At 37.8% G+C, this 16,103-nt stretch overlaps 1 protein-coding gene across 10 annotated transcripts in view; it reads left to right on the plus strand.

Moving 5' to 3' along the window:
- Positions 1-674: 674 nt before the first annotated feature.
- Positions 675-16,103, plus strand: part of Kynu (kynureninase) — a 116,627-nt gene continuing 101,198 nt past the window's right edge. For 5 of the 10 annotated variants that reach the window (XR_001235273.1, XR_001235271.1, XR_001235274.1 and 2 more), the window contains exons 1-2: positions 675-898; positions 6,889-7,070. Coding sequence is in view for 6 of the 10 variants with exons in the window: in XM_013517494.1 (XP_013372948.1) it covers positions 891-898; positions 6,889-7,070 (190 nt within the window). In the remaining 4 variants the exon portion in view is untranslated. The remainder of the gene's footprint in view (positions 899-6,888; positions 7,071-16,103) is intronic. The other 5 variants (XM_013517495.1, XM_013517496.1, XM_005390779.2 and 2 more) reach the window with 5 other exon arrangements.

Below are 16,103 nucleotides of genomic sequence, written 5' to 3' on the forward strand. Positions count from 1 at the left end.
TCATTTTGCTTGTTTGTTTTCTTGCAGTGCTGGACATGAAACCCAAGGAGTACAGAGGCACAATCCCTAACCACCACCATCCCCCTGCTTTTCCTTCTTTTTGTATTTTGAGAAAGTCTCAGTAACACTAGCCTTGAACTCTCAATCTTCCAGTCTCAGCCTCCCAGGTAGCTAAGATTAGAGGCATACTCCAGCATCCCTGGCATGACCTGAGAGTTTTTAAGTTCCACATATTAGACATAAAGAGTATTCTAGAAATAATCTCCTGCTTTATACTATTAACTAAAAACCTTAGGTACCACCAGCTCCGCCCTGGACTAAAAACTCACAGTGCATATGGTGTTGAGATGCAGCCTCAAAATCCAAAGGAAAAGTCGCCAGTTGAAAGAGAATTTTTCTCCAGTGTGTAGAGTATTCCAGAGCAAGGAATGAGTGCAAGTTTTGAAATTTAGCTCCAGGACAAATTTGCTAGCTCACACACTACATAGTGGACAAGATAATGTTGCTGTAGTCTAAAGGTCAGAATTGTTGAGGGAAGCACCGCTCAGCAGAAGCACACCTGCTTGAATTCATGAATGAGCAAGAGCAGCATTTTGCTTAGCTCTCTATGTGTGTGTGTGGGGGGGGGGGGGGGGTGGGGGGGCGCGGGTGTATGCGTGCGCGCGCTCACGTCTGGAGATTTAGATTAGCTAAAGTGGGAGGAACTAAAGTTATCACATAAATTCCCCACAGGGTGGAGTCTGAGCAGTTCTTTTACTCTTTCACCCTACGATCTGGTATACAAGTTGCAAAGAATTCTTGAGAGGTTCCTTGAAAGGTCCTGGAGGCTGAGAACTCCGCTGATTCCTCACCGGTAAGCGGGAAGACACTGGCAGGCACTTTGTGCACAAATGTTTCGGTCAGTGGATTTTTTCCTATCGAAAATTTTCTCTGCTACAACTGTCACAGTTCTTCAGAGGTTTCTTCTGCTCATTTCCTCCTCCCCCAAACTATCTTTATCAAGAAAATGGTAAAATCTCCCTAAAAGTCCACACCTTTAAAAACAGGTTAAGTATAGAGATTTTTTTGCAATGTATTGAAAAAGAATTACTGCCAACTGTAATTCATTTACTAAACTTGATTACATTTGATAATTAAAGGTTAATCCTGCAGTTACCTGAATTTAAACGGTAAGGTTAGACCAAATTCTGGATGAAATACAAGATACCTTTAAAGAAGTTTTAAAACTTCCCTTCCATTTTCTGGTAATTCCCGTTGTCTTAGGCTGCAATTAGTCATATTAAATATTTAGAGAAGTGAAAATGTCTATTCTTGTGAACTTTCTTCCCCTTTTACTCTGTGAAACATTTGCCTAACAGAAGAAAGTATTTTTCTTTATCTACTGAATGGGCTTTGGTTTTCCTTTCCTGCTTTTATTTTGAGACAGATGGTGTATTTCTAAGGTACCAGCATTGGAACAAATGCATCGGTCTTCCTTCTGTGAGGCTCAGAAGTCATTTCAATTCTGGAGATGAAAGATGCAGTTGTGACTGAAATGTCATTCATTTCACAATGACAGTTAAAGAAACTAGTTCTATGCAATTAAAGATTTTTCTTTCCTTGTCAATGAAATATTCCATGTTTCCCACAAATATATACTTTATATACTTATATACATAATTTTACTAGGTTTTAAACTTTGAACTCAGTACAATTTGCTCATCTCAAGCATGAAACTTCACTGTCTAAAGATTAACTCTTGCTTACTCACCATGCTTTATTTAACTGTTTAACCTCTGACCAGGGTTTGAGTAGGATGTCCTGATTCTACAGTACCATAAAATCAGCTTTTAGTAAAGATAACAGTTTTACCTCTAAAGTTTTGGTTTATCTAAATAGCATCATGAAAACCCAATTTGCCAAATTTCTAAAGCTAAATTGAGGACAAAAAGGCAATTTCTGTCAAAAGCTATTAATATAAAGACTATCATAAATGCATCCTTTGTCCTTTTTATAAAAGATTTCACAAATGTGAACTGTTCCTAACAATGATTGTCTTAAGAAAATAAATTTCAACTTTATATAACAGTACACTTAAAGAAGTTATGCGACTTGCTTGAAATGATTTGGTGTATTTGTCCACATTCTAAATAAAATTAGCACTTAATAGTGAAATAAAAATATTTGGAAGTCTTTTGTTATAAAAAGCTAGTTTTGGGGCTGGGGATTTAGCTCAGGGGCACAGACCCTGCCTGGCAAGTGCAAGGTCGTGAGTTTGATTCTCAGTACTGGAAAAAACAAAACAAAACAAAGAAAAGCTAATTTTTAATTTCAATATGTAAGTTTATCAATTTACTTTCAAATATTAAACCAAGCATAAAATTATGGCTTATAAAGCATTGTCTTACCTATGGGGTGAATGTAGAATTAAGTGGCAAAGTATAAATTAATAAATTACTTCCTTGAAGTGAGCAGAGGGTTATATTTACATCTGCTAGAGGCTGTGCATGGTGGTGGGGTGAATCAGGGTACACTCTTTGAGAGACTCCTATCCAGTGTATAATACCCAAGGTGGGACAAGCCCACAATTAGGACTAGACTGTAACTTTTGCCTGGCTGGTAACAGATTGAGAAAGATTGTTTAAGACTACATGCAAGAATATACTACATGGTGCTTTGTAGGTTGATTGCAAGATGGAAAAAAATAAAAGTAAAAGAGAAAGAGCTAAAGAAACATTAGATTTAAAAGTCAGGAAGCAAGATGAAAGGAAACTAAGATGCGTTTAAGTCTCTGAGCTGGATTTCCACTCCATGTGTTAGTCCTCACTCCTTCACAAAGTCCAGCTGGGTCAGCACCTGAGGCACAGTTCAGAGCAAACACTGGACAGCGTTATCATCACAGCCTGACCTTGTTTCCAGTCTGTCTGTTCCAAGGTTTGGTCTCCAAAGGAGGGGAAACCGTTCTGACGCTGTAAGATTGTTACAGGGATAAAATATGGATATTAAAAAGCTAAAGAGCATTTTAATAGAAAAGTTGAATTTACCTCAGAATGATTAACTATATTAGTTAATATTTGCAATAAACTAATCTGAATATTTATTTAAGTAACATATTTGAATTTAGGGCTGGGGATTTAGCTCAGCGGCAAAGCGCCTGCCTGGCAAGCGCAAGGTGGTGAGTTCGGTTCCCGGTACCGGAGAAAAACCAAAAAAAAAAAAAATCCTCTAGGGCTGGGGATATAGCTCAGTGACACAAGCACCTGCCTGGCAAGCGCAAGGTCCTGAGTTTGATTCCCAGTACCACAAAAACAAAAAACAAAACATATTTGAATTCAAAGTCATCTTCAATAAAATTTCAAAGTCTCTCCCAAAATGCTTCCAAATATGAGGCAAACTTCTGATTCTGAGTTTTGTTGGAAATGATTTTCTAATTATTTCCCATGTGATTAGGAAGAGAAAGGGTAACCTTTTAAGAATTGGTCAATAGTTATATTACATAATTTGCCCAGCTTTTCTGCTTATTTTCTTATTGAACTCTGATTTGGGGGGTATTTCCCCTTACCGACTCTGCTCGACAGGGGGGTGAACATAAACATAAAGTAAACATGACTTAGGCCCCAGACAGACTCTACCTTTAGTAGAGTAGCCTGAAACCTCAATGAAGCTGTGTTAAGTCGCAAGTTTATACTGAGAACATACTTGACAGCACAATAGGAAAATATCTCATAGAAGTTCCTAAACAGTGACATGGTTAGGACCCCAGGGTCTTGGACCGAATCTGCTGCGTGGGAGGATAAAGTGACTCTCAGGATAGACTTGTCTCCTTGTCATTTTTTCAGGAGCCATGACTATTTGATCTCCAACCATTGTGTAGCAAAGTGACTCTTACTGCTGGAATTAATTCATGCTTTCCTTGCTTTAGCAACTCACGGTTTCTATTTTCCTTTAAAAAATAATCACTCAGGACACAGCTTCTCTTAAATCCTATCACTTCTTAGCTTCTCTCTGACTCTTACAGATTCACTCTTCTGTTTCTAACAGCAGGAATTAATACATCTTAAAGATCAGATTCTTGACAGAATTTGATTACATGCTCAGCTAAACACCTTCAGCCCTGTTTGGTTAGAGGTTTCATAGGGTCATGCACAGGCCACTGACATGACAGCACATTTGCTTTCGTTGTTCATGTGTCCAGCAAAGGTGTAATTGACTCTGACCGATCAGTTGTACCAAGTGGTACAGTCACTGTCTTTGATATTCAAAAAATAAGTTCCCTCATCGGCAAGCTACAGTTAGGGAACCATTTAGAATCAAGCTGTAGGCATGGCAAGCGTATTTCACCTTTTCCACTTACGGGGGTGTAAATAAATATAGCACCTGGCAGAATGTGCTACTTCTCAGGAAAGATGTACTTATAAAAGTTACACATGTTTAAATTACAAAGCACTACTTTCAGCAGAAATATCACGGCACCCCTCAGGAAGAATGAGGAAGTTAAGCGAGAACTCTGAAATGTGTCTGAGATCTGAACAAACAGAAGGAAAGCTGAACAGTTTGGGCAAAGGAAATGACACGAGAAAACTCACATAAAACAAAAGTATTTGGAGACACAGAAACCACAATTTAGTATACTGAGCTACTTAAAGCACATCAACATGGATGTTAGAATCATTGATTTTTTTTTTTTTTAGTACAAAATCATGAATTAAAGCCATTGGGATCCACAACTGTATCTAAACCAAAAAATGAACAAATGAATTTTAATATCTTTGCATAAGAATATAAAAAACGACTTAGGACACAACTGACAGTTTAAAAAAGGAAATAGTCAAGCAAGGAGAAGAATGCAAATTAGCACAGAGGAAATATGACTATTTGAAAGGCATTGTATAATATCAAATGTACAACTGCTCTCTGTCACTGTATGGGGTTAGAGTGGGAACAGGGAAAGGAATATAGAAGAAAGAATGATGAAAATAAAGTTCTGGAGCTTCATCTCTGTGTTAGATTTGGTTCCTGGGGGTTCTAGATTTTAAAGATCATGGATAAACTAAATAATGCCGAATATATCTTTTGATTCAATATTCCCCTAAGTTACAGACCCAAATCTTAACTGTCTCCTGGACATTGCTTGCTACCTGAGATTCAATAATTACCTAAATACTAACGTGCTCTATAAAGAAATCTGAATTTGCTCTTCAAAATCTTTCTTTCCCGCGTATATCTTATTTTATCATATTTCACGCAGTTCCTCAGATTCCGATACTAAAAATAGGCGCTTTCCCTGTTCTCAGCAGAGAATCTGTCACAGTCTTATCTACTTTTCCCCTAAATGAATCAAAATTCAGAGCACTTCTTTCCACCTTTCCTCTCATGACACAATTTAATCCTCATCCTTCTCTCTCAATTACTATAATAACCCCAATTTGTCTCCTTCAATTTTATGACTTTTCAGAGTGCAGTGATTTGTATTTAATATAAAATTATGTGATCACTTTTCTCTTCAAAACTCTCCAGTGATTTCCCATTCAACTTGGAAAAATATTCAATTCTTTTCCACCCTTCCAAGCTTTTCATGATTAACTTTCTACTGTGCCCATTGCACATTCTGTACTATCATCATCAGGCTTCTCAGCTTTCTGCGGTGAGTTAGGGAAAAGAACACATCTGTCTCCTCCACTGGACCTTTGCCCTTGCTATTGTCTCCTTCAGGCCCAGGTGTAGATTTAGAAATGATCCCACACTTTTCCTTCAGAATAAAAGCACATACCCACCCTAATGTTGCCCTTTTACAACCTAGTGATTCCATCTCCTTACTGTGCTTTGTTTCTTCATAGCTGTAACTATCTGACATTATAATCATCTTGGGCAATTAGTACATATATCTATCGTATTTTAACCCATTTTAATTTTCCTCCCTCTTCTTGCCCATCCCTTTCCCTCATCCCAGCTCTTTTTTCCCATTTCAAAAGTCTACCTCCCTCTTACATCAAGATTAACCTGTTTCCTACAGATGACTTGAATTTATGTCCAAGTAGAACTTACGATTCCTGCATACCACATTTTCTTTGTCTATTCATCATTAATGCTTACCTAGGCTTCTTCTGTAATTTAACTATTATGAATTGTTCCCCTATAAACATAGGTGTGCATGTATTGATGTGATATAATGACAGAAGAAGTATGTCTCGGTAAAATTGAATTTCTATTTTTAGCTTTTAGAGGGTTGTCCATGTTGATTTCCTGAGTGATTTAACTTATGTTCCCACCAACATGGTAGAAGATTCCCTTTTCACTAAGACCTCATCGTACTTTTTGCTTTTTGAATTCCCAATGATTGCCATTCTGTCTGAAATAATACTGAGTATCAATGCTTTTTGATTTGCATTTCCCTAATGGCTAAAGAGGATGAACATTTTTCATGTACATATTGGTCATTTGCACTTCTTCTTTTAAGAAGTTTTTAAATCATTTGATTGCCCATTTTTAATCCAGTCGTTCATATCTTGTGGTCTAATTTTTTTTAGTTCTTTATATATTCTAAATATTAGTCCTCTTTCAGGTGAGTAACTGACAAAGGTTATTTTTTCTGCTCTGTGGGTTATCTCTTCATATTATTGATAGTTTCCTTTGCTGTGCAAAACCTAAATTTCAGATATTCTCATTTGTTATTTTTTACTATTATTTCTCACACAGCTGAGCTTCTGTTCATAAATTCTTTCCCTATATCAAAGTCTTCAAGAGTCTCACCAATTATATCACCAGTAGATTCAGTGTTTCTGTTATTATTAGTGCATAGGAAAATGATCGTCTTAACCTGTTGTTTAAAAAGGTATATTACAGAAAGAGCTAATTTTCCCCTCAAAATTGAGATTGCCTGGATTGTTTTATTATTTTTTACCTTTTCAGAGCACCATTTGTAATGGAGACTTCCCCTCTTGAGCTGCCAGCTGACAGAGTACAACGCACTGCAGCTGAACTCAACTGCCACCCAGCTGATGAGAAGGTGGCCCTCCGCCTCGATGAGGAAGATGGGCTAAGGCATTTCAGGGAGTATTTTTATATTCCCAAAATGAAGGATCTGCCTCCAAGTAAGACTACTGGCAATTTTAACATAAATTTGTTAATTAAGTTAGTTTTTCTGCACAATGTTCTTCTCCTGCTATACAAATAATAGAGCCATTGTGATAGTGTCTGGAATCAGCAGGTCCTTAGTACTACTAAATCCACCTGTCCGCCTACCTTGAACTCATATTCTTTGTTTTCTTCCTCCTCTGAATAAAATACTTACCGGGTGCTTATTCTGTCATCGACTTCCCTGAACAATAGAGATACTGATTGAAAATTGTAGGCAGAGACATTTACATCTTCTATAAGCACTTAGAGCACAAAGCAATTCTTTTCAACACAATATTAGAATATTTCTCATTTTGTGGCACTTACTTGATGATAGTGTAATGCTTGCTTTAGAAGGGTTTTTTCTTTGCTATCTGGATATAACAGTAAGCATGTTATATCAATAGCCATCTTTGCACACTATTAGTAAAGAAGACAAATGTCAGAGTCATCTGAGAAATATGTGCTAACTTTCTGAAGATAATGGAATAAGCTGACTTTGTTTTCAGGGAATTCATGTTTATATTAAAAGTAAGTAGCACAAGTGTAAAATATGAAACAATTTGTCATATTTAGCTTTGCTTTACTGTGTTCTATGTCAAAGAAAAAGGCTACAAGGTTGAATGGAATTATTACAACCAAAGTTGTTCCACATACTTAGTCACAGTCCAGTTTTCATTCGTCAGATTAAATAAAATAGGTAAAATATAGGGTATTCAGGATCCAAGAGCCTCAGCTAATGTGATTTTAGTATAAATAATTCTAATTTAGCTTGCATGTTATGAAAACCACAAGGACATGCTGTTCTGAAATAATGCAACTGCAATATTTATTATTTTTCACTGTTCTACTCAGCACCAATATAATTCTAGAAAGAGAAAAAAGTAATCAAAACCAATATCCAGTTGCATGATGTTTGGTATCAACTGAGGGAATTTGTGGCATAAATGATAGCATTACACAGATAAATAACATGCAGTTACAAAGAGATGTGTTCTCAGACCCCATAAAGAAAAATAATTATAATTCTAGAGTTGAAAGAATATTTTGATTTTAATGTTAAAAGGTTAAAAGTTACTGATAGTTGAGTTCTTAAAACTTAGGAAGGGAATTATTTAGAGAGTGAAAACAGGGGCCTGGTGATATGTCCCACTGTGAACATCGCCAACATTGACAGGACCCACTGGAGCTAAGCCAGGTCTGGACAATGGTGCCTGTGCCTTGATGTGTGTTTCAGCTCACCAGGATGTGGTACTGGATGAGAAGAGTCTAAAAGTTGCATTGTACATCACTGACCACTGTGGACAAGCAAGTCAAAACCAGAATGAGATATCACCTGGTACTCACATCTAGGACTAGTATAAAAATATAGAAAATGAGAAGTACCAGCTAGGATGCGGAGACATTTGAACTCTTGCGTACTGTTGGTAGACAGTAAAATGAAAAATCCTTTGAAATTACTTCAAAAAATAAACATAGAATTACTGGTAATCCAGCAATTCTATTTCTGTGCTTATATTCAAAAGAATAAAAGGTGGACACAACAAAGGGTATGTGTAACCTATGTTCACAACAACATTATTCACAATAGCAAAAAGACAGAAGAAGCCCTAATGTGCAGCAACAAGTGAATACAGAAGAAGAACGTGGATATACATACTGTTGTTGTTTGGGGCTTCGCAAGGGGAACAATGTAATAAAGGACACATATTATATAAGATTATTTATAAGAGTCATGCAAAGAATCAGATACAAGAAAGTGCAGGAGATCTTTCCACACACTAAAGACCAAAGAATCCAGTTGAGGCCCTGGATTCTACAATAATGTCCTGCATGACTCCAGCTAAAGACCTACAGCCTATAACAAGGACCCCTCAAGTCCAACTGGAGGCCTAAAGCTCATGACAATGTCTCACACAGGCCTGTTTCATAGATCTGTGCTGTGAAGGCCCAAAGGTCAGTAGTGGAATCTAGAAAATCTGTGCCAGTGGGATGAAGGGTCTATGCTAGCAGGCTGACTGATTTGTGCTGGAGCCAAGAAATGATGCTCAAAGTAAGAACCAGAGCTCCCCCAAAGTGAACCGAAGCCATTCTCAGCAATAACAAGGTTCGGAGCTATTCAGAGGATGAAACAGCCAAGTTCATCAGGAAAGCCAGCATGACAAGCTTTTCCAAGAGAACCAACAGCTCCTTACAGCTTCTGACAGCTTTCAACACTCTCCCAACAGCTTCTACCAGCTCCCAACAGCCTTTTTCAGCTCCCAACAGCCTAACTCCTTCTTCTCCCATTCTGCTTGTGCTGCTGGCAACAATCCTCAAGTGGGCCTCCCACACCCAGCACCATGCTGGTTCACTTCAGCTGGCTGTTACAAGTTGACCGCCAGTTGTCAATTCACCACATATACAAAGAAACATAATTCAGCCTTTGAAAGAAAAGAGAGTCTAACACATTCTACAACATGCATTTCTCTTGAGGATATTGTGCAAAAGTAAAACAAGAAGTCACAAGAAAGACAAGTACTGTATGACTGCACGGATATGAGGTGTTAAGCAACTTCACATAAGAGAAAGTGGAATGGTGATTTCTAGGAAGGGGCTGGAAAAAGGAGAAATATGAAGTAATTGCTCAGCCATCACAAGGTTTCAGTTTTGCAAAATGTGAGAATTCTGGAGACTGCTCAGCAGCCATGAGATGTGCTTATCACAGAACAGTACCACTGAAAAATAATTAAGATGGTATTTCCTATGCCATGAACATTTTAGTATATTATTTTTATATTTATTAAAAATACACTGTTTCACTTAAAAATGGCATCAAACATATAATCACTTCTATTATGCATGAGAGTTGACTCCTGTATCCTGATTAAACAGAATATTTGTTGTGACTACCTCTCCAATATAAAATAATCCTAAAGAATTCTACCTTGGATGAATCACTGCTAATTTTTCAAGAGAAATAAAATGAGAGAAGAATTGATTCAATAAAGACTTTAAGCAATCGTTTTAAAAATACAATTTCAAATGGTATAAAAATTTACTTCATTGAAACAAAATGAGATTCCCTGGACATCAGCATGAACATCAACAGGAAGCTTATTAGAAAGACAAGTTCTTGAATTTTGTTCCAAAATAGTACATCAAAGGCTGAAGGTGAGGCCCATTGTTCTAGACCAATTAGGATGAAAATGCAGCTGTGTCAGTTAATCTCCACTCTCAGTACCCTCACACACTCTACTTACTTCTTACTTTCCTAGCGTTCATCCATTTAACACATTTATATTAATTATTTCCTCCATATTTGCATACTTTATGGTGTACAGCTCAAAGAACTAAAAGAGGAAGTTTTAGCATAGTTCATATCTAGTGTAAGAAGCCCTGAAGTAAATAAAGTTACAAATAATGGTATGTTTCACTGTCAGGTCTTGCTCTAAGAAAGTGTTAGAAGAGTGTCAGGAAGAGGCTGTTATTTTGCCCAGGGTAAAAGGAGAAGGAAACACTGATAAAGCAGCAGCTAAGCAGAGCCAGAATGCGGTGAGAAGGTGAGCATGTGTGCACACAGGTGAAGCTGAGTTGGAGCTTTCTCAAGTTTGAACTGCAGAAAAAGGCACTGAGCTCAGGAGCAAATAATATTAGCTTCCTTTTTGTTTCTTTGACAAGATACAAACACACAGAAGAAACTCAGTTTTTCCTATCTTATTAAAACCTGCCAAGAAGATCTAACAGTGATACCGCATCTCCAAATATTTTAAGAATCCAGAACAACACCAAAAACAAATGCTCCTCGGCAACTCTGAAAGATGAAAAAAAACATGAAAGATACTGGGTTAATGAAAGAAATGAGGCTCTCAATGTTGGATTTTCTGTGATCTTCAGGAAGAATAACAAGCCCCATCTCTGGTTTTCTGATATCTTGGCATTATAACGTTTGCTTTGAATTTCTAAAAGAAATTTTATGAAAAAGAATGCATTTTCTTTTATTATTAAAATGTTTCTGAGATGTAAATAGTAAATAAGTGGCTGTGAGTAACTGAAAATAAAGCTGAAGAAATGAATATAACGGAGGCAAAGAAAAGGAAAGTGAATCCAGGAAAATCTGAAATTCTCATAAGTAAACCCAATTTGATGTTAAGGGAAATGGCATGGTCTACGCTTTCAGATTTAGGTGAGTAATGGAGAGATTAGCTTGTTTGGAGGAACTGTGCAGCTAAAGAGAACCTAGTGAATATTTTTTCTTTTGTTGCTCTGTAATCTGTGATCTTAACCTCAGAGTCCAACAAGGTGGAAGCTGAACCTTAAGCAGGAGGATGCAGGCAGACACAAAAAAGAAGAAAGATTGTACACATGCTCTTCTTTGAAGAGTTTTCAAACGTTGCCTCCTAACATGTCCAGCTATGTCCCATGGGCCATGTTTGGTCATAGCCCTAACTGTCTGCAAAAATAACAGAGTAAAATGTCATTTTGGTCTTTGGTAGCCACACACAAGCCAAGTGATGCTATCACTCTAAAGGAAAACTAGAACAAAACTTGAGGCACAGCAGGCAGTTGGGTGTACTTTGATGACATGATTCTGACAGTAGTCAGTATTTAGCTAATAGCTGAAACTGTGGGTATGAATGATGTTATTTATACATAAATCTTAGAGTTAGAAACTGGTGGAAGCAAAGTTTGAAAGACTGGCAAAAAAAGACATTACAAAGAGTAGGGCATATAGAAAAAAGACAACATAGACTTCTGAAGTAAAGCACAAAAGTCTTTCAGAGAAATGATAGAGCTACCAGCATCCAATATCACAATTGCTGTTTACCTAAACTTGCCTTGTAGCAGTTATAAGAGAGTTTTGTTGTTATTGTTGTTGTTGTTTTGTGGTGCTAAGAATCAATCCCAGGGCCTCCAATACATCAGGCAAGTTTTCTTCCACTGTGCTGCATGCCCGGCCCAGAGATATCAAGTGCTCAAAACTTGAATAACATAACTGCAATGAGAAGGAGGGAAATTATATTTGCGTGTGCGTGTGTGTGTGTGTGTGTGTGTGTGTGTGTGTGTTTATGTGTGTGACATAAGGAGTGAAGTACTGGTAACTAGCTTTTGAGGATGTTTTTCCAAGACCATCTACTAAGAAAAGAGGAAAACTATGATAATAGGACAGAAAGAAATGCTTGCATATTTTCAAGGAACATAGCAACTTGATTGGGACGGGTATTCAGCTAAGCAAAGTCTATACTTGATCTGCTGTTTGCTCTCAACATTTTTACCTCACAGAATCCAAGTCCCTGGAATAACAAGTTGCTGAACACAATCTTTGCCTACTCTCAAAAGATACATTGGTCCAACAGGCAGGATTAACATGATTCAGATTGAAATTTCAGGGCCCTGCCCAGCCGTTTCACCCTTCTGGCCATATGTTCCCATACCTGCCTCAGCCATGAAAGAGAGGACAGGGAACAGAAATGTTTTTACCAGAGGAGTTAAGTCCCTTTTACCTGGGGTAAGGTCTGGTTTTCCCAAGAGTTGTGAATCTTTTTCCTAAAGAAACATTATTTTCTAGAGTGGGAGAATGTCTTTCAAAATCTGTAAAATGCATCCTTTCATTTGATACTTCCTTTTACCATTCAGACAGGACTAATGGACTCAAATCAGAAAAAATTAGGTAAAGTCCATATGCAGATGGACTATAGTGATTATATACTGTTCTCCATCTTCCTTCTATTTAGAAATCCCACAAGCATTTCGGAAACATAGACTTGCATCCCTATAAAAACAAAAAATGGAACATCAGTATTCTCTCAGGACAAGACCGGAAAATTTAATTTCCTAAGCCATAATTGCCATTAATAAGGTATTACTACCGAGTGCAATATTTATATTGAGGCATGTGGAAATATTGAAAGCTTTTCATTCCTTACATTCTGAAATAGTAAAGGGGAAGTATGGACTTTTTATTTAGTAAAACATACAAAATATGCAGTTCTGTTGTTTTTTGTTGCTGTTTCTTTGCTCGTTTGAGACAGGGTCTCACTCTGTAGCCCAGGCTGGCTTTTAAAATGTGGCGCTCCTGCTTTAGCCTCTTGATTGCTAATGGTACAAGCTTAGCTATGGATTTTACAGCACAAGCAAATCTGTGTAACAAGATCCGAGATCAAGGAACACAACGTTACCAGCACCCAGGAAGACTGCCTTGCACGCTTGTCAGTTTTCAACATCGTTGCAGTTCTATTGGATTTATTATGTGTGCATTACATTCAGCCATCAATCTGAGAATGAGTCTTGGGTCTCCATGTCTACTACACTGTCTCGCTCTGATCCGTTCCAACAGGGCAGGCATGAGCAGCTTCATATCCTCATGTGCTTCAGCCCGCTCTACTCTGCAACAGGTCTCACAGATTCCAGCTCCCAGCGGCCCCACGTTCATCTTCCTGTAGAGGGAAAGGGTAGACTTTTCCCTTGTGTTCTGATGTCCTGTGACTATGCCTGCCTCTGGTGCCCAGAAGCAAGAATATAGAAAGAGAACAAATCGTGCCATATCCCTCCTTCCTCAGAAAGAGGGTGCCTGGGGGCTGTGGCTGGTATAACACCACAACCGCACAAGACCAGCTGCTGGCTAACATGGAGGACAGAGAAAAAAGAAAGGAAAAAAACAAAACAAAACAAAAAAAAACAACTATGGGGTTTCTTTTGTTCTTTCTTTGTCAGTGTTAGACACCTGCTCCTCTTAGCACTCTTACAGCCTACACTGAGTTTATAGTTTGGAGTTTCTGGCTGCCTTGAAATCTGGCTTGTTTGTGAATTCTCAAGACTGGAAGAAAACATGAAACTCAATGCCAGGTAGATTATATTTTAAGTTCTGCAGTTTTTGCCCCCAGTACATAGGTGCCCTTTGACTTAATGATGGAATTCTATTAGATAACTCAACAAAAATTGAAAAGTATCTTCAGTCAAAGATGCACTTAATGTATTCAACCTATAGCCTGGCAGAGTTTAAGAATACAGAGCCCTCGTGGTCACATGGCTGATAGCTGTGGCTCACTGCGCATGCCCTGAGTTGTTTAAGAGTTCAGGAAAATACCCGAATCTGAAGTATGCTTTCTACTGAAAATTTATGTTTTTGCAACATCATAAAACCGGAAACCTTAAAGCAGAATTGTGACAACTAAAAGTGAAGACTAAAAGCTCTAAGCTGAAACTCCACATGTGTGGGACTGTTTGTGCCTGTTGTTTTTTCAGAACGCTCAACGCATTTCAGTTCTCTTCCTATGTCAGAGCAGCTTGCGGCAGCGTGTCAAGTTGTGTCTGATTTCTACTGAAGCACAAAAGATAGTTTTCCGCAGTTCAAGAAAAAAATGCCTATTAAATCTAAGCTATTCTGAAAGAAGGGGCTTTCATTTGAGAACATTTGTTTACAGCAAACATGTTAGCATACTGGTCTTTCATTCTGATAACTAGAAAGGGAATTTTGACTTTTAGTGCAATGTGTTATGTAACAAATGTAAATAAAAAGTTTGCATTGATTTGCTGCTGGGGTTTATTTGTCTAGTGATAAAACTTTGTTTTTCGTTTTTGGGGGGTCAGTGTGTCTCTGTGTTACCCAAGTTGGTCTTAAACTACTGGGCTCAAGGTACCAGCTACCACAACCTCCCAAGTAGCTGGGAGAATAGGTAAGCATTGCTGTTCCCTGCCTACTGATAAATTCTCACCTACTCCTTCTATAATCCCTCAGAGGAGCATGGTCTCTGATTTGTAGGCATAAACATAAATCACAGTGAAATGTTATTCTAAATTGCTAAAATGCAATTTAGGATTACCAACAACCACAAGGCAATCGCATTAGTACCACAACTATTAAGACTGGGACAATTTCACAATTAGTTCTTACAACAAATTCATATTAGATTTTTGTGCTCTTCTTGGTAATAGCAGAGCTTCAAATAATTAACACAGAAATGAAACAAATACAGCTGGAATTTCTGTGCTTTCTATTACTAATTATAATGCAATCAGTAACAGTTTCATGTTCACTCATTGGGAAAAACATTGTTTATCTTCAGAGAATGACTTTTCCCTTTTGTTTTCATTTTTCTTTTATAACTCCATTTCTTTCTTTTCTTTCCTTTCCCTTAGCCACTTAACAGTTTATCCCAGGTATCATTTGGGCAGCATGTATTTTTTCATACTGAGTAAATGCCCTGCATTGCCAGGGCATAAACAGTAACTTGGAATTACTCTGTAATTAGCAGTACCTGGTCCAGGAAATCCAAATGGGCATCCGTTGCCCAGGTGGGTGAACAGAGCATCTGAACCAATCCCACCCCCAAAATGTCTTTGTTCTTTCCATATTTCCTTGCCATGTGACTCACTTTGCTACTGGATCAATATTAGCTAAGCAGCTGTACTTGCAATCTTATAGGATGATTATAATTCGATGCACGTTGCATCCACATTGTGACACTGATGTATAAATGACCCTTGATCAGAGACCTCAGTGGCAAAGCACTTGGAACCCCTCCTGTCTTTCAGGAACTATCTCTCAATAAACATTTCCTTCTATTAACCTCCACTGTTCCTTGAAATTCCTTCTTTAATTTTGGGGGACAGGAATTCAGAAAATCTGACATCTAGTAGGTTGGGAGTTACATTTCTCCTGTATCAATTATTTTGGCAGAACATGAAGCCATCAGGATGATAAAAAAAAAATTTAAAAATTTCAGATGATATAAAATGTCCCAAGGAGCAAGAATTTCTGATACACATCAGTCCTGAATTGCCTTTGGGAGAATAAATAAAATAAGTACTTTAGAAGGTAGGCTCTCTTTAGTCTACAAAGCCAGACTATTAAAGAACAAGCCATGCAGCAGCACCCAGAATGTGTCAAGTTGTGCAACTCTGAGTCATTCTCACTAAACAACTCAGAAATGTGCATGCATCCAGAGCCCACATGTTCTCAAAGGCTAGTCCTAAACAGCATGGGAAACAGGAGAGACATGAGTATGTTCTAAGATTCTTCACTTGCC

Source organism: Chinchilla lanigera, unplaced genomic scaffold, assembly GCF_000276665.1.
Source record: "Chinchilla lanigera isolate Chin_1 unplaced genomic scaffold, ChiLan1.0 scaffold00039, whole genome shotgun sequence".
Classification (NCBI taxonomy): Eukaryota; Metazoa; Chordata; class Mammalia; order Rodentia; family Chinchillidae; genus Chinchilla; species Chinchilla lanigera.